Source organism: Eubalaena glacialis, chromosome 6, assembly GCF_028564815.1.
Source record: "Eubalaena glacialis isolate mEubGla1 chromosome 6, mEubGla1.1.hap2.+ XY, whole genome shotgun sequence".
Lineage (NCBI taxonomy): Eukaryota > Metazoa > Chordata > Mammalia > Artiodactyla > Balaenidae > Eubalaena > Eubalaena glacialis.
In genome coordinates this window covers 95,595,466-95,619,723 of record NC_083721.1, presented here as the reverse complement: position 1 = coordinate 95,619,723, position 24,258 = coordinate 95,595,466, and the positions used below count along the sequence as shown (strand labels likewise).

The window sequence follows — 24,258 nt, the reverse complement described above, 5'->3', positions numbered from 1 at the left end:
ATTTTACATTTGGTAGTGTATATATGTCCATGCCACTCTCTCACTTTGTCCAGGCTTACCCTTCCCCCTCCCCATGTCCTCAAGTCCATTCTCTACGTCTGTGTCTTTATTCCTGTCCTGCCTCTAGGTTCTTCAGAACCTTTTTTTTTTTTTTAGATTCCATATATATGTGTTAGCATACGGTATTTGTTTTTCTCTTTCTGACTCCCTTCACTCTGTATGACAGACTCTAGGTCCATCCACCTCACTACAAATAACTCAATTTCATTTATTTTTTATGGCTGAGTAATATTCCATTGTATATATGTGCCACATCTTCTTTATCCATTCATCTGTCGATGGACACTTAGGTTGCTTCCACGTCCTGGCTATTGTAAATAGAGCTTCAATGAACATTGTGGTACATGACTCTTTTTGAATTATGGTTTTCTCAGGGTATACGCCCAGTAGTGGGATTGCTGGGTCATATGGTCACCTCTGTACAAGCTTGTCTGTAAGATTCATGCTCTAAAATACTGAAGACAAGTGCCGTATCAATACCTTCAACTTGTGATTCCCCATTCAGCAACCTCAGATTTGTTATCTGGATCTAACCGTTCCCCTGTTACTCTGTACCTTAGCCATTGCCTGAAGTTGGCATGTGCATTAAAAATTATGCACCACTGGAAAATTTAAGGTTTCTAGGTATAAATGAGTGTGTGGGTAAAATGTTTGGGGAATTTTTATTCATTCATGAATCACCTTATTACTTAAATCCTTAAGTTTGGTTGCCTGTGAAGCATATGAAATTAGTTGTTTACTTAATCATTGGCAAGAACTGTTTCAGAAAAGTAGCTGGAATTTTCAAGGAACTTTTTTTTTCTTGATTCAGAGAGGATGTTGATTATCAGTCTGCAACTACTCTGCAGGATAATCCTTTGATTTTATATAAAGGGCTTTTAGAAACCCAGAAATATCACCAATAGTTTATTTTTCCATTCTGCTACAAAAATAACCATGCTATGTGGCAAGAGGAGCTGGTCCTAAACCTAGAGGGTTTATTGTCTCAGAACATTCATGATAATGTTACACTGGAAAGAGCAGATAGTATTTCATCAGTGTTGGGCTGTAACAGATGTGAAGAGAAAGGAGATTGAGAAGTAACATTTGATGTTTTCAGCCACAGTTGTGATTATTAAATTTGAAAAGACAGAAAAGTGAGTCAGGAGATTTGAGAAATACATTGAATTCTGCCACGTTTTTAAGTCAAGTAACTTAACTTCATCTGTAAAATAGAATCACTACTTGGCTCCTGTAATTCTTTGGTTGCCCTTTAAATATTCCTTTATTCTAATTTTCTCTTTCTTCTAAGGTACTTGGTGATGGTGGTAGGAGTTTCATCCATCCGTAGCAGCAAAAAGGGGGTTGGGCTGGGGAAAGTAGAGTCCATATGTTTTAAGTCTCTACCCTCCATGAAGAACAAACTTGCTTTTCCTCTTTTGTATTGTTTACTATATTAGAAAATGCAGAGTGAGGAGTCAGTGCAGAAAGGAAAGGTGAGAAATAATGCCTTTTTATTCCTGGTTGGTGATGAATAAAGTAAAATCACTCAGCTGCATTTGGATTTGAAGTAGAACTTATATAGGAAATGTGTAAATTTTCTGTGTCTTTCTTATAATAAAATCATGCTTATTTAAAATAAGAGTGTCAGGGATAACAGATCTGGAATTAATTGAATTTAGATTATCTGAAACTTTAGAGTATGATGTCTAAACTCAGATATATACCTGAGTTATGGGGTGGGTTGAATTTGATAAAGAATGTGCTTATACCTTTTGCTAGACATCAAATCTAAGAGAGAAATTTTTTTTGTTTGTTTGTTTGCTTTTTCATTCATTTGTTGGTTAGCTAACTTATATTGAGAGCCTCCTGTGTGCCCGGGTGTCTTGAGGGACTTGGAGTTGGTGGGAGAGACAGTTCTGTAATCTGCGTTACAGGACAGATATGCTGGTGGAGAGGTGAGCACCAGTCTGGCTGGCAGAAGCCTGGACTGTTTGCCTGCCCGTCCCTCTGTCCATGCAGTTGTTTCATGTTGCCCAGCCTTTTCTTCTCCTTGTTCACTGCTCTGTTTTAGCTGAGACTTCCTCCCTTACCAGAATGGCCTGGGAGCCCTCTTTTAAGTATGTTGGCCACAGATAGGAAGTGAGTCTGAGCCCAACTTTCACAAACACATTAGGTCCCAGTTTTCTGTGTGCAGCAGCTCACTCAGGCAATCCAGATTTGCACGCTACCTGCATGCACGCGGGCTCACGTGTGTCCACATGCGGTCTGTTCTGCCTGCATCTGGGATCATCACTGGCCATTGGGGCAGCCTGTTAAAATTTTTCTTTTGCCTCCTACCATTGAAGCTCTTTTGATTCTTGTTGTTTGCAGCCCAGAAGAAGTAGAAGGAGAGAGTTTTAGGAACTGAGGAGTTTGTTAAAATTCCTGTGGAGCATTTCAGTTCAGTAAGGAGAAGAACTACCTTCTCTGTTAACCACGAGAAAGGATCGTCAAAACATAAGTGTTTTTAAGATGTCCATTTTAGTTCTTGGACTCAAAATTGCACCCCACCTCCCTCCCCCGCCATTTTCCCCCATAGCTCTCTGACCTTGTGTGCGTTAGCTTAACTTTACTGAGCTTCATTCCTTTTCTCTCTCAAATGGGGATAACTGTATTTGCCTCCCAGGGTTGTTGGGAAGATTTAGTGAGGTGGTAATATTAATAGTAGTAATTGCTAGGTGAGGTTTATCTGTTATGTACCAGTTACTGTTCCAGGACCTTAACATGTTGTTGCCTTATTTCAGGTAGAAGATATTAAAGCAGAGCAGCAGGTATTCAATAAATATTGTTTGTATCTTGAATCCTTTCACATCTCTTAATAACCTATTTCTAACAGTTCATTATTTACATATTTATTTCACAGCATACCTAACTCCTGTATGATTCTTTACATAATGAAAACTTGGGAGTATAGACCAGAATGAAAATCTGGTTCTGCAGTTGAACTAGTTGCACATTTTAATCATGCTGTGCCTTGGTTTTCTCATGTACAACGGGATGCTAATATCTAGTTCTCCAGTAGTTAAGGAAGTCACATGAGATAACAGGTGACAAGCAGCTGGCAGACCACGGGCACTGGCTGTGCCTTGCTTTCTCCTCTCCCTCCCTGCTGCTCCCATTAGCTCTCCCTCTTGCTGTTGCCCCCAGGCTGTCTCATTTTGTTTTAACGGTTCTCTTGGTCATACTTCTAAAAACACTGGTGTAAGGAAGGCATACATTCTCTCGGTTTAACCTTTTGTGCCTCATTTTCTAGCCTCTCATCCATGTGTATAAGCCACAGGATAGCAAAGGATACTAGGCACATAGAGGTTCCTCAGTAAATACTTATTGAGTAGAATAAAAGGACATGATAAAGATTCAAACTAGCTGCTGTTTGCCATCAAGCTTTCTTCCTTAGCTAGAGGAAGGTGGCTGGGCTTTAGTCCAGGAAGATAAATGCATTACTTTTTGAAGAGAGGTTTTTTTTGTTTTTTGCGGTGTGGGGGGGTTATTTGCTTTGTTTTTTGTTTTTTTAAGCAGACAAGAATGGTAGAACTTAAGATAGGAGGCTCTGATAGGTGGTATTTTAATTTGCTAAGGCCACCATAACAAAGTGTCATAGACTGGGCGGCTTAAACAACAGAAATTATTTCCTCACAGTTCCTCAGGCTGTCAGTTTGGTTTCTTTTAAGGCCTCTCTTGTTGGCTTGTTGATGGCCTTCTTCCTTTGCTGTCCTCACGTGGTCTTCCCTCTGCCTGTCTGTGTCCTAATTTCCTTTTCTTATATGGATATCAGTCATGTCTAATTAGGACCCACCCATATGACCTCATTTTACCATAATTCATTAAAGGCCCTATCTCCAAATACAGTCACATGCTGAGGTACTGGGGGTTAGGACATAAATATATGAATTGGTGCGGGGCAGGGAGGAGGACACATAATTCAGTCCATAACAGGTGGCAACCTTGAGGACCTAGCACAATGATGTTTTCCAAGGATCTGTGCTCTCTGGAGAAGGTGAGTGTTCCGTTGAGTCACAGGGCTAGAAAAAAATCTAGATGAAGAATACTTGGTTTTCATTTCTGAAAAAACAGTACTTTGTTCTGATTTCTGAACGGAACTCACTAGGACTCAATCTAATTTTTCTCTTTATTTTTAGGCTAACTAGACAAATCTTAATGTTTAGCACCTAGTTTTTCCCCACTTTTGAATATCCAGTGCTTGGCTCATAGTATGTATCAGGAAATAGTTGTTGAATTGAATACAGGTGATTTGTCTGCCTCTGGACATTGTCCCAATTTCATTCACCCCAAAAGGAAATGAATTGTCTTTTCCATGGTCGTTTATGAAGACTAAAGGCACATTTTTATTGTCTCAGGATTTTTAGACTGAACTCTTTCTGATGTCTGAATTCTTCGCTACAGTAATATATTTCTTTATGAACCGTATTTTTTAAACAAAAAATGTTATTGCCACCATTTCCTGAGTTGCTTATTATTTTGTGCATTATTATCGCTCCTCAGACTTTCTTATTCTTTGGAGGAACATAGGCATAATTTCCTTAGACATAGATCAAAACTGCATTTGACAATTAAATATGCTACAGTTTGTGTTATGGAAGAACAATAAACAAAATACTCAGTACAAATTTTTTGATTTTTGTTTCTGATTATTTCAGAATATTTCATTTCATAAAAATATTTTTAGTCATAAGGTAGGCTTTGATTGGCTAAGGAGCAGGTTTCCAAAAGTATCCCATCACACATGTACATGTAAATAGACTTCTTTCACAAATAACACAGAATAATTTAAGATAATTAAATATGGGACTATCAAACAGTTTTCATATATGCAGGCAGTTTGTGGTTTCAAGAAGCTACTTAGTTCTCTAACTGGAAATCCATTTTTTGGTGAATAGTAATTTATACTTCAGATTTATTAATTTTTGTAATTAGTGGAAATATTTATTCTTATAAAATGTAGTAGTAAAAAGATAATGTTTCAGCTCTGTATCTCTTTTATTTTTGTTGTTTTTTTTCCCCTTGACTGGAATTCTTAACTTTTGTTAGTGCTTTTTGCCCAACTTTTTTTTTTAAGCACTTTAACAAGTCAGAAACTATGTGATGAAATGAAAGTGATTTCTCTTCATTGTAACTACCGCTGTTTACAAGCCCAGGGTAGTTCTTCTTATTTAGTGAGAGCCCTGTTCTTCTTGTACTACCTCAGTCAAGTCTGTATAAGCTGCTTGATCACTGGAAGTTTTACGTTGACTGAAATAATGAAGGTTGTAAGCTTCTAGAAAACAAACACTTTGCTTCTGTGGCCCTTCCGTTGTCTAGCACGGGATTGAAAGAAGGTTGTATGAAAGAGGGACATCTGGAATATGCCTTACTTTTTTCTTAATAGCTAGTGGCAGGGTGGCGGGAAAGAAGACACTATAGAATAATGCATGTTTATATCAGATGGTAAGAAAAACCCATATTTATACTAAAATTATAAAAAATGTGCTACCATATTCATGCTCTGCATGTTAGACAAGATAGAAGATGCTTGAAATAAACAAATGGGACCTAATCAAACTTATAAGCTTTTGCACAGCAAAGGAAACCATAAACAAAACGAAAAGACAACCTCTGGAAGGGGAGAAAATATTTGTAAATGATGCAACCTACAAGGGCTCAATTTCCAAAATATACACACAGCTCATACAACTCAATAACAATAACAACAACAAAAAACAAACAAACAAAAACCCAATCAAAAAATGGGCAGAAGACCTAAATAGACATTTCTCCAAAGAAGACATACAGATGGCCAATAGGCACATGAAAAGATGTTCAACATCACTAATTGTTAGAGAAATGCAAATCAAAACTACAAAGAGGTATCACCCCACACTGGTCAGAATGGCCATCATTAAAAAGTCTGTAAATAACAAATGCTGGAGAGGGTGTGGAGAAAAGGGAATCCTCCTACACGGTTGGTGGGAATGTAAATTGGTGCAGCCACTATGGAAAACAGTATGGAGGTTCCTTAAGAAACTAAAAATAGAGTTGCCATATGATCCAGCAATCCCACTTGCTGGGCATATATCTGGAGAAAACTGTAATTCGAAAAGATACATGGACCCCAATGTTCATAGTAGCACTATATACAATAGCCAAAACATGGAATCAACCTAAATGTCCATCGACAGATGAATGGATAAAGACGATGTGGTATACATTACAGTGGAATACTAGTCAGCCCCCCCAAAAAAAAAAGAATGAAATAATGCCATTTGCAGCAACATGCCTGGACCTAGAGATTATCATACTAAGTGAAGTAAGCCAGACAAAGACAAATATCGCATGATATCTCTTATATGTGAAATCTAAAATAGGATACAAATAAACTTACTTACAGAACAGAAGCAGACTCAGGCATAGAAAACAAACTTGTGGTTACCAAAGGGGAAAGGGGGGGTGGTGGAGGAGGGATAAATTAGGGCTTTGGGATTAGCAGATACAAACTATTGTGTTGACCAAAAAGTTCGTCCGGTTTTCCCGTAAGCTGGCTCGAGTAGCACTTAGTTGTCTTTAACTTCATTCAAAATAATGTTAGATTGTATTGTGACAGCTGTCATATCAGCGTGCGTTAAAAAAAAAAACAACTTATCAAAATTGGTGAATTTTTGCATAGCCATTTTAATATTGAAGATGGAAGAAAAAGCAACATTGTCAGCATATTATGCTTTATTATTTCAAGAAAGGTAAAGATGCAACTTAAACGCAGAAAATTTGTGCAGTGTATGGAGAAGGTACTGTGACTGATCGAACGTGTCAAAAGTGGTTTGCGAAGTTTCGTGCTGGAGATTTCTCGCTGGACGGTGTTCCACTGTCGGGTAGACCAGTTGAAGTTGATATCGATCAAATAGAGACATTAATTGAAAACAATCAACGTTATACCACGTAGGAAATAGCTGACATACTCAAAATATCCAAATCAAGCATTGAAAATCATTTGCACCAGCTTGGCTATGTGAATCGCCTTGATGTTTGGGTTCCACATAAATTAAGTGCAAAAAACCTTCTTGACCATATTTCCTCATGGGATTCTCTACTGAAACGTAACGAAAATGTTCTGTTTTTAAAACAAATTGTGACAGGCAGTGAAAAGTGGATACTGTACAATAATGTGGAGCGGAAGAGATCGTGGGGCAAGCGAAATGAGCCACCACCAACCGCACCAAAGGCCGGTCTTCATGCAAAGAAGGGGATGTTGTATATATGGTGGGATTGGAAGGGAGTCCTCTATTATGAGGTCCTTCCAGAGAACCAAAGGATTAATTCCAACAAGAACTGCTCCCAAGTAGACCAACTGAAAGCAGCACCTGATGAAAAGCATCTGGAATTAGTCAAGAGAAAATGCAGAATCTTCCATCAGGATAATGCAAGACTGCATGTTTCTTTGATGACCAGGCAAAAACTGTTACAGCTTGGCTGGGAAGTTCTGATTCATCCTCCGTATTCACCAGGCATTGCACCTTCGGATTTCCATTTATTTCGGTCTTTACAAAATTCTCTTAATGGAAAAAATTTCAGTTCCCTGGAAGACTGTAAAAGGCACCTGGAAAAGTTCTTTGCTCAAAAAGATAAAAAGTTTTGGGAAGATGGAATTATGAAGTTGCCTGAAAAATGGCAGAAGGTAGTGAAACAAAACAGTGAATACGTTGTTCAATTAAGTTCTTGGTGAAAATGAAAAATGTCTTTTATTTTTACTTAAAAACCAAAGGAACTTTTTGGCCAACCCAATGCTATATCTAAAATAGGTAAACAACAAGGTCCTATGTATAGAACTGGGAACTATATTCAGTATCCTGTAATAAACTATAATGGAAAAGAATACATATATGCGCATATGTATAACTGAATCACTGCTGTACAACAGAAACTAACATAACATTGCAAATCAACTATAATTCAATAAAGAAAAAAACAGAAGATGCTTTGATGATAATTATTAGTGTATACATTAGAATTTCTAGAGTCATGGTTTAAGCACCATTTAACATATACCTGTAACTTAGCAGCCTAAATGAGGCTAATGTGATTAACTTGCCAAGGCCAGGAAGAGGTTACATTTAATAAAGAATATGTAAAAAGCTACATCCTGAGCTTTAGTAGGGAGTATGACTCAGAATCTTAATTTTAAGGAGTTAATATTGCTTTATTAATAAACTATTAACATAGTAGTTAATTCTGAAGCTATTAGTAGGTTCATTAATAAAGATTTTTTTCTTAACATAAAGATTAATGGCTATTAATTAAAATTAAACCTATCTCGTTCACTGAAGTACAGACTAATGTTGATAAACTTGCCATTTTGTCTCAAGCACTATTTTAAAAAACAAAGCTTAGTATAATTTTTTTATTAGAATGCTTTAGACATGATTAAGTCATTTTATTTTGGCCTATAATCAGCCTCCTGAGATGTAATGAGAAGTCTATTTCAATACACAAGTTTAATTTTCAGTTTTTTTTTTTTTTTTTTTTTTTTTAAACAAAATTTCCTATCAATGTATGTACCTGATTGTCTTAAGCTAGATTAGGCCATCTGGTCTCTTTGGAAGCCTGGTTCCGGCTTCCAAGTTGACTCTTGTGGCGTCGTTGTCCCCTTCTTTGCAGGGCCCTAATGCAGGGGCCATGCTCTCACCTGTCCCAGCCCTACCAGTTCTTTGAGGTCCCTAAAGCCTGCTCTGATTCTGCCATTTCATGCTCTTGTTCTCTGTACCCCACAGCTTTACTTTTGGATTATGGTTTCTGTTGTATTTTTTCTTATCTTGTGTCTCAACAAAATTGTTTGCTCCTAGAGCAGGTAGCATGCAGTTGGCCATAGAGGCAATAAATATTGGCTTTGTACTGCCTTATGTTACCTTTCTTGGTTGAATTTTAAAAAAATCATTTGAAGAAAGTATAGATAGAATGTTGATTGGCTTACTCTGTGCACAGCAGGTCCCCGGTCATAATGTCTCCTTCACAACACTCAGTACATCGTCAGGACATCTTGGGAGCAAAGGTGTCCTCGATTCGGGATTGCTCAAGTGTTTGAAGGGTTGTGATCCCTCATTTCATCCACAACCTTGGTTCCAGATTAAATGGCCTTTAGGTACTATTATGGGTTCTGAAGTTAATGTTACCTTGGTTTCCTAAAGCCCCAGTGTCATGGAACTGTGCTTGCTAAAGCAGGAATGGGGTTGGGTGTTATGGGGCAGACGTGGAAGCTCAGCCCTCTAAGCCGTATTTACCTGGCCCAGAAAGTCTCTTCTTTCTGGAAAACCGCCAGCTAAAATTCATTTAACTAGCTGAATTGGAGAATCAGAATTCAACATGCACTAATTTTTTTTTTTTCCCTATGGAGGAGAGAAGATTAAAGTTAAGGAGGGAAGTAATTAAATACCATATACATTCGCAGGATATTTACTAATAATACATACTACATTCTTTCTGCTGTTTTCTTTAGGTGATTGAAGACAATACTGGAGTCCGCCGGGTGGTGGTCACACCCCAGTCTCCTGAGTGCTACCCCCCAAGCTACCCCTCGGCCATGTCTCCAACCCATCACCTACCCCCCTACCTGACTCACCACCCGCATTTTATTCATAACTCACACACAGCTTACTACCCACCTGTTACTGGACCTGGAGATATGCCGCCTCAGTTTTTTCCTCAGCATCATCTTCCCCCTACAATATACGGCGAACAAGGTGAGTAGATTGCTGGCATCGGGAGCTGTTGGAACTGGTTACAACATTTAAGTAGCTTAAGAGAGCCAGTGAGCAGCTTTGTTTCCTCTGTAATAAACATGGTAGAGGAGGTTCTCTCTGCTGTATAAAGCTCATGGGAAATTCCTAACTTTCTTTGTCCTGAATTGTGTCTTGCAACTCTTTCTTTCTTTGTATGTTTTCAAATTCTGCCCTCATCCCACCCCACAGAGAGCAGGTAGTGGGAGAGCCACTTCTTATTTCAGAAAAGAGGCAGTAACCTATCATATGTTCCCATGTCCTGATAACATATTTTTATGTGAGCGTGGCCCAAGACAGAACTGCAGCACATTATTTCTTAGGCATCCATATGGTCTAGCAGTAGAAGGGAATTTACAAAGGGTTTTGTGCCCCTTTTCCAGTGATAGAGGACTGCGAGGTCTTGGTAAACTTTGGGTTTCTTGGATGCTCTGTTGCAATCTTGGCGAACTCAAAATCCCCTGACTGTTGATGTGGTCTTCCTGAACGCTGTTTTTAGTTTAAGAATAGCCATTAGTGCAGCCACAGTTTCACTGGTTGTTAGGCAAATATTTATCTTGAAATGAAAAAGAGTCTCAGAGATACCGACATTATTTCTTTTTAGTTTTGGCCTTGGTGTTGGTTTAGTCTAAAGCCCTTCTCTATCAAAATGGATACTAAGAAACCAGATAAGTGAGGATAAAATTAGACTTCAACCTCTAGGACTTTGCAAAGGGATTTTCTTCTGTGTCTGACTATGAATTGAAGTGTTTTATTGTTTCAAACACTTATTACATTGGTTTACAGATAAATTGTATGAGAAATGCCTGTTAGTTTTGGAGGAAGTTATCACCTTACTTTCTCTCATCAATTTTATATATATATATGTGTGTGTGTGTGTGTGTGTATGTGTGTATGTTTCCCCTTGTATGTTTATATCACATTGGAATATTTTCTTATTAACAAAAGAAAAATTTGAGATGGGTATTTTAAGTGAAATACCCTGTATCCTGTTGTAACTTAGGGATAGCATTTGATTTTTTGTAGTTGTAGTAGTAGTAGTTAGAAGGAAATTTAATATAATTCAAAAGGATCAGGTGCTATTATAATGGGGTATGGAGAGATGATAGCAAAAGACGAAATCAATACTTTAATTGCATGGAGGCATCAATAACTTCCTATTGCTGAAGTCTTTTTGCCTAGTAGCATAACACTCCAAAACATCAGAGACTGGCTGGGCATGTTCCATGAAAACATTTTGATAAAAACTGAAAAACTTCAGTTAATTAAGTATAGTTTTTAAAAAAGTATTCAGTACTCTGACACAGTACATATTAAGTATTTGAGCATTTGTCAGAGTTTTCTGGTTGGGTCTGAGCTTAATGACAGTGTGAAAAGCCTTGGCTACTGACTCATTGCTTGATGAAGAGTGTCTGACCTGCCTTATTTTAGCAGTCTTTTAGTAGGATGCCACACAGTTACTGTTTTGTGAATGGTGTCCTCTGTAATTTTACACAACAGTATGATTTAAGTCGTCGTTAGAATTAAGCAAAAAGAGAAATTATATTGTCTTCATTGAATAGGGTATTTTGGTTTAATTTCATTAAAATAACACAGAGCAATAATGTAAAATAAAAGTGCCTTCATTGATTCCAAATTAAAGACAGAAAACAAAAATCCTTTGCTTTATAAATAAAAAGCCTTTTATATATTGTCTTACCTTAGTTCTCAGTGTGCATACACCTAAAAGCAATTTAAACATTTAATTTCCCAAACCATGTGAGTTTAAAAAGTTCTTGACATTTTAAAATAGTATTCTATCAGTACCCATGGTGAATATTTTAAGTCTCAAGTGTAATGCATTGTGATATTTAAAGCCTTTTTACCATTCTTTTTGTATGTTTAGGCATAATTTATTTGGGCATGCACTTTTTGAATAGGATTGTGTTTCTCTAGTGCAGATTGGTTATCTTGTAAAGATTTGCTTTTTAAAGGTCTTCCTCAAGCTATGTGAACAGAAAGAAAATGAAAAGTGGAGCTTTACCATTGAACAATTGAAACATTAGTCATTAAGTTATATAGGGTGACCATACATTCCTGGTGTGCCTAGGACAGTGCTGGTTTAGGTCTCGTGTCAAGAGAAATAATTAGAAATGCTCCCTAATCACTCTCAGAAATACTCAGATTTGGTTGGTAATTTATATGGTCACTCTGTGCATGTGGGGCCTTTTTTTCTTATAAACATGTAAGGACCCAGCGTCTGTGTTATACATTACCATTTTTATTAATGTCTAAATAGAATTTTTAATTGCTTAAAAAATTTAAATTTAAAATAAATGTTTTCCCCTAAGATCATGAGATTATTTTGCAGGCTCCCATTTTCTTTTGAGCCATGTAAAAATGTGGATAGTGAAGCCAGGTGACATTCTACTAGTCAGTTTGTCTTGCCTCCTGATTACCCCAAAATACTAGTTTATGACCGTAGATTATTATGCTTGCCACCAGGTTGCAGAGATGGCTTATATTTATCACTACAAGATCTCCTTGAACATTTCCCCTGATTTTGTGAGCTTTGATTATTTTTAATGGAAATTTCTTATCTCTTCATTTTAGTAGGTTTTGTTCAAATGTTGGCTCTTCTAGATGGCACAAATAACTCCTTATATTCTAGTTGCTATATACTTTCTGATAGAAATGCTATTCTGTCCGTAAGGATAAGCATACTTTCAAGTATCTTGATTCTAAGAACACATTACTTAAGGGGGTATTTTATTTGTTAATTCTAACTTTTTTTGTATGTTGCAACTACTAAAAACAACCGACAGGCAAAATCAAGCTTAGTTATCTATCCAACTGAAATATGAACTCTTGGTGGACAGTTACCCTTCTTCAGTATTTCCCATAATTTCTGGAACATTTCTGAACATACAGTATAGTTTTTTAATGATTAATTATTCCTTTATTGGTTAGAAATGAATGGGAATATTTTAAACATGTATAATATGGGTATCGCTTTTATACTGTATTTAGTAATATGTTAAACTTCTTCCTTCAGGCGTCAGGTCATTTGACCCTGTAATAATTTGTTATTGGAAACGTAGACTGAGCTTGCATTTGTCATAATCATCATTTTAGAAATTATACCACTCTATGGAATGTCGAGTTATATCACCCGAGAAGACCAGTACAGCAAGCCTCCGCACAAAAAGCTGAAAGACCGCCAGATTGACCGCCAGAATCGCCTCAACAGCCCTCCTTCTTCGATCTACAAGAGCAACTGCACAACCGTGTACAACGGCTACGGGAAGGGCCACAGTGGTGGTGGCGGCGGAGGCGGGGGAGGTGGCGGCGGTGGGCCGGGTGTTAAGAAAACAGAGCGGCGAGCAAGAAGCAGTCCGAAGTCAAGTGACGCAGACTTGCAAGGTAATGTTCGAAGACGTTTGCCGTGAAACGCCGAGTTTTATGTCAGGGTGTTGCATGGCACTTGGTCTTTCTGCTAGGAGTGATAGGGTAGACCTTCTCTTATCTTTTGCTTAGCAAGGACAGGATATTGTATCATCTCTTTTCTATTACTACGTCATGGCAGAAGTGTTACTTCTTCGGTCACACGTGCTGTGTCACGTTCTACTTAATCTCAGTAACAAGTACCTGAAAGTGTTTTCACGTTAGCTTACTTCCGTTGTTTCATTCTAAGTAGACAAATGTGGAAGAGATCCTAAGTAAAACAGGTAAACTTTCTAAGAAGTGTAGGGCTAGTTTAAACCTCAAGATAATTATACCTCATAAAACCAGATGTAATTACTTCCATACTGTAGTGAAATTTATCATCATGTAATGGAATATATTTCTGTCTCCCTCATCAGTTATTGTTTTCAATGCCACCTTTGGCATCCTGAATGAAGTATTCATAGACCAAGGATGAGAAGGAAGAATTAGGGGTACCACATATAGATAGAGAGACATCAATTCAGAAGGGCATTTGTTTCTTTGTAGATTAGTCTTGTGGCTGTAGATCAATTAATTTGGGAAGAAGGTGCGTGTGCTTTAAATGAAGCTTTTAGGTAAGACTTAGATACAACCTGTTCTTATGCCACAGGAGTTAAAAACAGAAGCTTTTTATATGGGCATATGTAGAAGGCTGACTTAAGGGAAGCAAAAGAAGAACATCTTGATAAGCTAGGTGAGATAACAGATAGAAATAAACAAAGACATGTGAAAGACAAGGTAAGAACGGATTATAACACTATTAAATACACTCCTTCCTTATTGGACCTCATCCAGGTAGAAACCGGCATTGTGTTTGTGAATGAAAAAGACAGAATTAGTGTATGGTTGATTGCGTAGGGAAGACTGGCCTCTGTCAGGGCAGAGGAAAATTAGGTAAAACGAGACACTGGCATCAACATTTCCTCCCGTGTTGTTCATATGAGTGAACTGTAGCACGAAAAAGAGCAATAGTAAGATACAGTGAAAAGTGAACAGTAATTTCTCTGAGATATATTATAGGTGCTTTTAATTTTGTTCTTTGTTCTTTTCTGTATTTTCCAAGTTTTATTTAATTACCATGCATTATTATTATAATTATTAAACAAAACATAAACAAGTATATAAGAGTGGCCCAAGATTTAAGAGGCTTTTAAACAGCTCCTAGTGGAAAGTGCTGTGTCTGCCATATAAAATGATTTTTAGTCAAATAATACTATAATTTCTAAGTTTGAAATTCAGTTATTAGCAAGTTATAATTTTAAATCATGGGCATTTAAGAGAGAATTCACACACAAAAAAATTAGAAATAGGTTTTCCTAAGGAGAATTTTAGTCTACAGAAAAGAGAAAAAGAATGTATAAGCTGTCTTCAGAGAGCTTATGAAGTTTGAACTACCTTGATTACTTGATTCATTCTTTAATACTTTTTGTTCTGCCTTGCATCAAAAAAGATTTAAGGCAGATGAAATAGATAAATATAATAGAGGCAGATAAAATAAACTTGAGTAAGATCTAAGAGGCAGAGAGACACTAAGAGAAGGGAAATAAGATGAAGCAGGGTTGAAATTAGCATACAAAATTAGTGTAGTTATGAATTACCTGGCAAAAGTAAACCTTCCTTATCTATGCAATTATTTCCTTTTACATATACCTAAATGTGTAAGCTGCCCTATATTTTAATATTCTCTCATAGCTGTAAGAGAGGAAATGGATTTGCATCGAAATCAATGCTGAAATGTTTGCTAATGTACATATGTTTACAAGCATTTTGGCATTTTACATTATGACAGAGTATAATTATTCTGAGTACCTTAAGCTCTTTGCCGTTGTGTAGAAAACATGTTATTGTGTTGCTAACAGTGAGATCTTTTTTCGCTATGGGCTTCTGGGAGTGTGTGTTTCACAATGAAAAGAGTTAGAAAATATTTTTATTTCACCTTCAGTTCAAACTTGGTGTATTGTTCCTTTTCTCATCACAGTATTTGCCTACTCAAAATCACTCCAAGTGCTACTCTCCACATGGTTTAGCCATGAAATATAGAATCAGATGGAGTATTATTTTATGTACTCTAGCGCATTCCAATAAGGATCTGAGGGGGTTTACGTGTTGGATAAAAAAATAACCATTTGCTGACATGAATTGAAAACTTACATCCTGACAAAAAAATACACATGGATGTTTGGAGCAGCTTTATTCATAATCGCCAAAACTTGGAAGCAACGAAGATGTCCTTCAGTAAGTAAATGGATAAATAAACTGGTTCATCCACACATGGAGTATTACTCAGCACTAAAAAGAAATGAGCTATCTAGCTATAAAAGACATGGAGACACCTTAAATACATGTTACTAAGTGAAACAAGCCCGTCTGAAAAGGCTACATACTGTATGATTCCAACTGTCCAATAGGAAAAGGCAAAACTATGGAGGCAGTGAAAAGATTCATAGATGTCAGGGGTTGGGGGAGTGAGGAGTGAACAGGCAGAGCACAGAGGGTTTTTAGGGCAGTGAAACTACTCTGTCTGATACTGTAATGGTCGGTACATATCACATACATTGGTCAAAACCCATACAGTGTACAACACCAAGAGTTACATACACCCTAACGTAAACTATGGACTTGGTAATGGTGGCATGTCAGTGTAGGTTCATCGGTTGTAACAAATGTACCACTCTGGCATGGACATGATAGGTGGGGCAGGCTCTGTGCATGTGGTGGGTGGGGTGTATATAAGGACCTTCTTTGCATCTGCTCAGTTTTGCTCTGCAATTAAAACTGCTCTGAAAAGTAATCTATAAAAAAATAAATATCTGAGGAAACTGAGGACAGACAAGACGAAGACACGAGTAAGGTTGTATGTAAAGAATCCCGAAGAGTTGCTTGATGTAGGCCATCTGTTTGGCTTTGAGCCTCCAGGTTGTCGAAGCGAAGAGGAAAACCTGAATCAGGTGGAATAGGTGAACAAAAGCACCTCTTGTTCCTGGAGTCCATTATGTTGTTCATAATTGTTCAGCCCCGTCTGCCTCAGAATGTGATTGTTGGCTGGAAGGATCCCAGAAGGCTTCTTCTGCCTTCTCGTACGTAAATGACAACATTCTCCCAGGGTATCTTTTTGCTTGAATGTACTGCAACTGACTTCTGTACCCAGGAAGTAAGTTTCTCAAATAATTCTTGAGTTTACAGTGCCATCTGATTAATATGAAGCTACAGTTAATTCTAGTATGTTGATCTGTTTACATTCATATGTAGTTCGCACAAGATTAGGGTTTATACTTAACCATGACGTACAGGTTGTGGTATTTTTCTACATTCTACTTAAGATGCCCATATTTGCCAGAGGAGGCCAACTTTTAATCTCAGAATTCCCTAGTTTTTGAGGGAATCTACTTGAATTACTAACCGCCTTTCTACCACTTAGAAAATACAAATGTAAAAGGAAAAGGGCAAACTTCAAATTTGTACCTGGTCCTGTGATAAGCAAACAAATTATGTTAATCTAAACAAATAAATATATTAAAAAGATGGAGATTGATTAATTACTCTCTGGAATCTTGGTTCTCTTGTTTGTACTTCAGAAACACTGGTGGAACTTCCAAAAAATGCAGACCCCTAACCCTCATTTCAGACCTGCTAAACCAGAATCTCTTCACCTGATCTGGCTTCATGTTTTTTATTAAACTTCCACTGAGAATGATGGCCAGCAAGATAGAGAACTACTGTTCTGATATGAAGGATGGTTACGGAAGGTGTGGTTTGCTAGTTTGTATACGATGTGAGGTAGGAACTTTAGCTCACCACCCTCTCCCCACCTCCTAGGACTGTGTGTGGCACATAGTATGTACTTAGTAAATATTTGTGGAATGAACCCTGTGTTCTTAACTGCCCTGTTCTCTAAAACAAGCCATCTGCTCTGCAGCCAACCCCTCCTTTCATTTACTGCTGGTACCTTCAGGAAAACAGCTTAGGCAGGACAAAGTCTACAGTACCATCAGGGAAATGTAGGATTCCAGTTTTCTTGTACACCTTGGAGTTGATGGTGTGATGTGGGCAGAGAACAGTTGGGGCTTTGGTATCAGACACACTTGGCTTAGAATCAGGTTTTGTCACTTGCTGACTATTTGCTTTTAGTAGTCCCTGAATCTCTGTATCCTCATCTGTAAAATGGATATTTTAATTCCCAATATTAAATATTAAAAGTAGTCTATCTCGGTTCTTAACACCTCAGTATAATGGTCACCCTTGTTACTTGAATATTCTTATCATCTCCCCCCTGTAATCTTAGGATCAACTCTCATCAAGATATATGCCCTTCTCAAAACAAGTATCTCTATATGCCCCTGCGCCCTCTTCTCCCCCTCCCCCCATCCGATGCCGTCTCTCTTGCCTTCATGCCCTCGCCCTGCAACTCCTTCCCCTGTAAGCCAGAAGTGGCTTCCTTCTGCTTAAACCCGTCTTCATTTTGAAAGCTCAACCCTGTACTCCTGGACCTCTACCTCTGAAAGTTGCATCCAGGCTCTCTGAGAGAGATTGCTACTGGGGTAAAAATGTGCTGCCTACCCAGAGGTGCCAGATTTCACACATCTTCTCATCACCCCATCAGGGACACTTAAAGTTCCGAGTGAGCGAGAACTCTGGATACCCTCTTGGGGCATCCTTTCTAATGAACTCTGTCTTTGGCATCTCCTCATACATTTTTTAGAAACCTGAGTTAGGATTCCCTATGCTCAGTCTGAGAAGGACCACCTTATGTTTTAAGAAATGGGATTATCCATCTTCCTCTCCATCCCATCCTCTGATTACGGCCGCAGCTACATCAGATCTGGACATGCTGTTCCTCTCCTTAAGGAACCTCCATGGTGGTCCTCATTGTCCAGAGAATAAAGTCTAAGCTGCTTGATGCTCACCTTCCCAAGTACTTTAGATTTCCCCACCAGCTGCCCAAAGTTTTGCCCTATTTCAAGAATATGCCTCATCTTCTCTTCTTGGCTTTTCCTTCCAGTTCCTCTGCCTTGCACACTCCAACTCAGTCCTTCAAGAGCCAGCTCAAATGTCATCTCTTTCTGTGAAGCCTGTCTGTCTCCCCAAGGCATAATAATGGCAGATTGATTAGGGGGAAATATTTCAAGAAAATTTCCCTTCTCTTTTCCTTAACTAGCATTTGATTTTAGATCAGTGCCTGAGCACCATGTCCATAGTTGTTCAAGGACAGGATGACAGAATTTGTCCTTGTGTGCAGAATGTAGTGCAAGAAGAGCTGGGCCTTGAGCCTCTTCTGTGGCCCAAACCAACTTAAGATTGTCATGTTCCTTTTATCACAGAGGCTACAGAAGTTTCTGTTGCTCTTCATTGAGTGAGAGGGAAGTTTCATCCTTCCATTTTATCCTTGGTAAAAACCGAAGCATATGATATCAAGGAAGTTATTCAGAGGATACAGTTTTGTAACTGAAATCCCCTAGTTTTCAACCAGCGCTGTAGTCCCTGTGTCATATTGATATATCCTCAGACAGGAGAGTTAGGTTATCTGCTAGTACCGTTTTAGAAATAATTATGTGAAGCCAGAGTGAAAAATGAAAACTTTGGTGAGGATCCACTGTCTGATAATATGAAAAGACTTAAGCAATCCCATTAATAATGGGGTGGGTGGGTGGGTTGTTTGGGTGGGGGAAGGAGAGAAAGAAAGAACATCAAGAGTGTTTATAAGTCACAATCTCCAAACACCTTTTGTGTGTGTGTGTGTGTGAAAGTATTTTGTGTGTGCAGTTGATACTGCTGACCTTTACCTCATCCCTGGGTTTATCTTTTTCACTCATTACTTGAACACTTTAAAACCTTAATGGATTTGTAAGATAACAATTGTTTTTGTTTTAGATTGTGTGATACATAACAAGTCGTTTCACTAGGCCTCAGTTTCCCTTTCAGTAAAATGAACAGGTGAGTTAAAGTCAGTGATTTTCAAAATCTTATCAATGAGCAGATCTTCCTTTTTCAAAAAATCTCATGTGGATCCCCAGTGAAATACAATATCCTTCCTCCCTTACCACCATCTCTCTCTCTCTCTCACACACACACACACACACACACACACACATACGCACGCACGCATGCATGCATGCAGGCGTTGTAACAGCAGATAGAGTTGGTGCTGCTGTGCTTGGGGCTGGAGATATGGGCACTTGTCATCCACAAAGCTTTCCTCACCCTCACTTGGACTCTGGCTATTCAGTCCCAGGCCACAGCTTCATCGCCATCTAGGAGCTTGTAAGACATGTGCCCTCCTGGCCTGCCTCACACCTGCTGGATTACAGTTGGTGGAGGTGGGACCCAGCAACCTGTGTTTTGTTGAGCTCTCCAGGTGGTAATCAGGCACAGTAACATTTGAAAACCACTGGCCCCATGAATGCCAAGCAATTTTGAAGGAAGATTTTTAAATGAGGGGTATGGGAGGTGTTCAGTTAAAACACTCATTTTAAGTTGAAGCTTATTCCTTTTGTAGTACCTGTATCACGATAAGCATATACGGGAGGTGGGAGAGTCCCTTTTATGTTGCTAACGTGTAAGTAGTAGTTTATGTGAAGACCTCTAGAACTTACAGTGCCATATGGGAAAACATTGGGACAAAATGGTAAGAATTCCAAATATAGAAGAAGATGAAGATACAGCATACTTTTGGCGTTTGACCTTTGGAATTGTTGACAATCCAGAGATTCAGTTACACTGTTGATAAAATTCCATCACATAGAATGATAGTTTCTGATTGTAACATTGAAAGCCGGTGACAAAAGCATTATTCTTGTGCTTTTCTCCTTCTGACCCCCAGTAGTAGTATTCCTTATTACCAGGTTTTTGTGTTCTGATTTCTTCTCAGATGGCCCCCCTGACATTTTTTCTCTTTCTACATTTTGCTATTACTGGTCAGAAACCAGAATCTGACCCCAATATCTATTTACTGAAATTAGCATGAAAGTTTATTCATGCCGCAGATAAGAATTGCTGTAGTGAGGGTGAGGATGGCCTTTTCCTCTGGAGGTCTGAGATTGTGAGCAGTTGTGGATTCTCGGAGGCTATCTCTTGCTGGGTGGCTTGGCTCTGGGAGGGGTGGCTGCCTCCACCTGTGCAGGGCTGACGGTCCTTTCCTTTGTTTGGAAGGACAAGCCTCATGTTAATAAGGTCTGGAATGTGAGGAGTCAAGGCCGATTTTCTTTTGGAATCTCTTTTGGTCCTGGCTCCCCATAAGAGATAACCCTGGTGCTTTTCTGTTTAAAATAAGGTGTTCAGTGGGGCTTTCACACTTCATAAGTGGCTCATTTCTTCTTTCACCTGCAGCCTTTTTCTCTCATGAGCACAAACCTAGGCATACTCAGACTGGGTGTTTTGGAAGAGAGTTTACTTGTGCAGGGGGCAGGGGTCCTTTCTCCCGGTGTGGGTGCTTTCCACACTGCATTTGAAAATGTACAGTTTGTAGTTGGATTTTCATTATTGCTTCATCTCAAGTCTTTGGTGATGATAAATCCCGTGTGTTTTCACCTGTCTGCAGCTGCATATGAATCCTGTGCATGGCAAAAATATCAAGAAAACATGAAAAAAAAAAATGAGCTCAAGTCAGAGGAATTTACCCATTCTTCTGCCAAGTACAGTCTGAAAAGTGAAAATAGTCCAAACAAACCCAAATGACTTTTATTTTTTTAAAGAGACAATGTGGACCCTTGGATCAAAATGCAAGATACACTCATTTTGGCAGGAAACTGGGCAATTAACACCCTTACTTCCATTTCAGACGTAGATTGCCAGATCCATCCCCTAGTCTCGAAGGCCCCTGAGTGATGCTGGGAGAGGTCTGAGCAGGTTTCCAGGCCTTGCAACAACTGCCTCCGTGTGGCTGAAAGGGAGGGAGGCCTGGGGACAGAAGGCTGTTTTCAGGAAGAGGGTGCTGCTCACTGACATGTGCTTTCTGACGTGGGCACTATCCTCTGAGGGCCAGAGCTGGAGAAAGCCAGCAATGAATAGCTTTTTCAGTGAGACCCCAGTGTGCTGATATTTTTTTTCCTTCCAGAGGCATTGACTTTCCTGATACAAAGGCAAAATCTGCGGCTCAACAAAGAGGAAAATGTGGTGGCCCAAATTTTTGCTAATGAGTAGAGTGTATAGTTGTCTTTATCAAGTTCCATCACTTATCTTTTTGCCTTTTGCCTTTCCCCCCTGTATTTCTGTTGCAATCTGGAATGTTTTAAAGATGTTAACTACATGGTTCTTTCAACAGACAGGATGAGATATTTTTGTCATGTCAGTTTAAGAAATCGTAACCCATTAAATCATACTTGAAGCTTCCCATTTTTCACTTACATATAAAAAGACAAACAACATGCAAAAATCTTTTTGAGTTTTCTCTTGCAGTGAATGTTCACCAGAAGATTGAGGGCAGAATTTTGATTAGTTTCTACCATATGTAGTACTTAACTCTGTGAACCCATATTATTTTCTCTGCCTTTTTAGCTTTCTTGAGAACTGATCATAGAGGCATTTAGATGACATCAGAACCCATGTGGGTAAAATACATGTCATCCCAAAGAACCCTTTAAATAGCAGGTATAAGTGATGACATGGTTTGTTTCTGGTACATATATAACCTTCAATTTTATTGAATTGAAACTCTACATGTTATTCTCTCATTTAGCTAAGTTGAATTCTGAATTTAACTGGGTCAAAGGGCATCATCACAAATGTGCCATACTTAGAAGCAAAATAACATACTAGTCAGGACCTTGCAGATCTGGGTTTAGTCCCACCTCTGCCCCTTGTGAACCTTGGGCCTTTGGGCAAGATAGTTAATCTCTCAAAGCTTCAGTTTCTTCATGTCTGTATAAAATGGGGACCATTAATAGCACCTATTTCAGAAGGCTGTCATGAGTTCTTAATACAATTTTAGAGGCACTAAGTGCTTTAGAAATGTTAAAGAATATGGGTAAAGAAAGACCATGGCATTTTTCTGCTTAAGAGAACTGCCTCATGTGGGTCATGTTAACAGAACCCCTGGCCTGGGAGCGCACCCCCTGGAGTGCTGCAGGACAGGGCCTCCTGTGTTCTGAGTCAATGTTGAGTAACTTTCAGTGCCAAGGATTTGAGATATGAGGGAAGTCAGAGGGGCATCCAGTCCCAAGAAAAGACCGTGACCGTTTACCACCAACAGCCTGGTAAATCCTGGGCAAGAATAAAATTCAGTTCCCTCCTTACCTCTCCTCTGCCTCTTCTCTGGGCTGGATTCTCTTGTGAGGCTGAGGAGTAGAGCCTAATGGGCCAGCTTGATTCTGTGTCTGAACCTTCTCAACACACGGCTTTAAATTACTTTGCTAGGTGTTAGAAGTGCTGCAAAAGGAGGAGTAGCTGGAGATGACTTGGGCAAGCCACGACTTCTCTGTATTTTGCTAACACTCATATTACTTGCCGTAGGGCCGTTAGTTAACCCAGACGGATAAGCTTGCTAGGAAAGCCACTAAATTTCAAGCTCTTTCACAGTTTTTCCTTATACCTCAGAAGTCATACACGTCCACATTCTGTTGGTCGCATATTGTACCTACTGATACGGTGTACAAGGCATCTACCCCGAGGTGGGATGATGGTGGGGTGAGGTAGGGGAGGGGTTATCTCAGAGGCTGGCCACCACATGGTGTGTGGAGTCGGGGACCATGCCTATTAATACTCCATCTGAAATAGTCTCGGCATTTGTGATTGAATTTTGGCAACTTTCCAGCTGTTTTGTCAACATTGATTTTGTCGCTACATCTCCTGTGGAATGGTCCTCTAGGATTCCTGTATGTAAGTGCTGTATGAAGAGGCAGGGTATCGAATCTCTGGTTTTACAGGACCAGTTTCTTGTAACGTGACGATTATAGGCAGTATTGCAGATATGCTAATTACAGGCCATCCTTTCTGCTCTGACCAGCCTTGGCTTTTATTTTCAACTTAATTTGCCCAACCATACACACCACAGTGCAGCCGATTATATCACGCTGTTCCAGTCTTTGGTACTATAATGAGACCTTGAAATTCTATTAAGGATTGAGTAGAGGACACAAGGGTAAAATGGGTAAGGTCCATGAGAGACAGCAGTGATACTAGCTCATTGCTTGCAATTTAGGATTTACAAAGTAAAGAGTGTAAATGTCGCTGTAGTTGACCATGAAATCTCCTCTTCTTGTCTTCTGGTGCTGAGTTTGCATTCTTATATGTGCCTCGTGCCCCACCACCCCCGATTGTAGCTGCTACTTCCCAGCTGCATCAGAAGAATGGAGCTTTCCACGCAGGCGTTGAGCTCAGAAAAGGGGCAGGAAAGAGCAGGTGATAGTGGTGGGGATGATTTGCTCCAGGCACAAAAGGGAATTGTGATATCCAGAAAACTGGAAAATGAGGAGGCGGGAGTGAGAGGAGAAGGGCCTCAGAGGAATGGCACATTGAAACAAAAGGAAGTGGCAAAAAGGAAAACAAGTAGAATGAAAGGAGGAAACGTGGTGGACAGGGAAGATTCAATGGATTGTGGAATAAAGATAATTTGGCAAAAACAAGAGGAAGAAAAGCAGAGAGGTTTCATGGTTCCATTTTCATAGATTGCATTCCACCCACTCAGTCAGCATTTTCCAGAGGAGTAGGGCACAGCCCTTTTGCCCTGTTGTGGTCCATGAACCCTTTTATTGGTGGCTCCACTTTGGGCAGCTCCACTTTGACCAAATCTCCATGTAAATAAAACTCTTACTCTTTCCCCTTTGGGCTTTCCTGAAGCTTATGTCTTCCTCCTGTGCTGAGTTAGAACATTCACTGCCAGTGTAGATTCGATAAGCAAATTAAAAATGAAGCCTTACACAGAACTTCAGTAGCGTTAGCAATACACTAGATTGAAGTATTGGGTTTTTGAATAGTGCTCTGCAGTTGTTAAAGTGATGTTTTAGAGTTTTGGTATGCT

At 39.1% G+C, this 24,258-nt stretch overlaps 1 protein-coding gene across 5 annotated transcripts in view; it reads left to right on the top strand.

Moving 5' to 3' along the window:
• Positions 1-24,258, top strand: part of FNDC3B (fibronectin type III domain containing 3B) — a 350,641-nt gene that overhangs the window by 194,239 nt on the left and 132,144 nt on the right. For all 5 annotated transcript variants that reach the window (XM_061194472.1, XM_061194468.1, XM_061194471.1 and 2 more), the window contains exons 5-6: positions 9,563-9,806; positions 12,957-13,244. In XM_061194472.1, the coding sequence (XP_061050455.1) occupies positions 9,563-9,806; positions 12,957-13,244 (532 nt within the window). The remainder of the gene's footprint in view (positions 1-9,562; positions 9,807-12,956; positions 13,245-24,258) is intronic.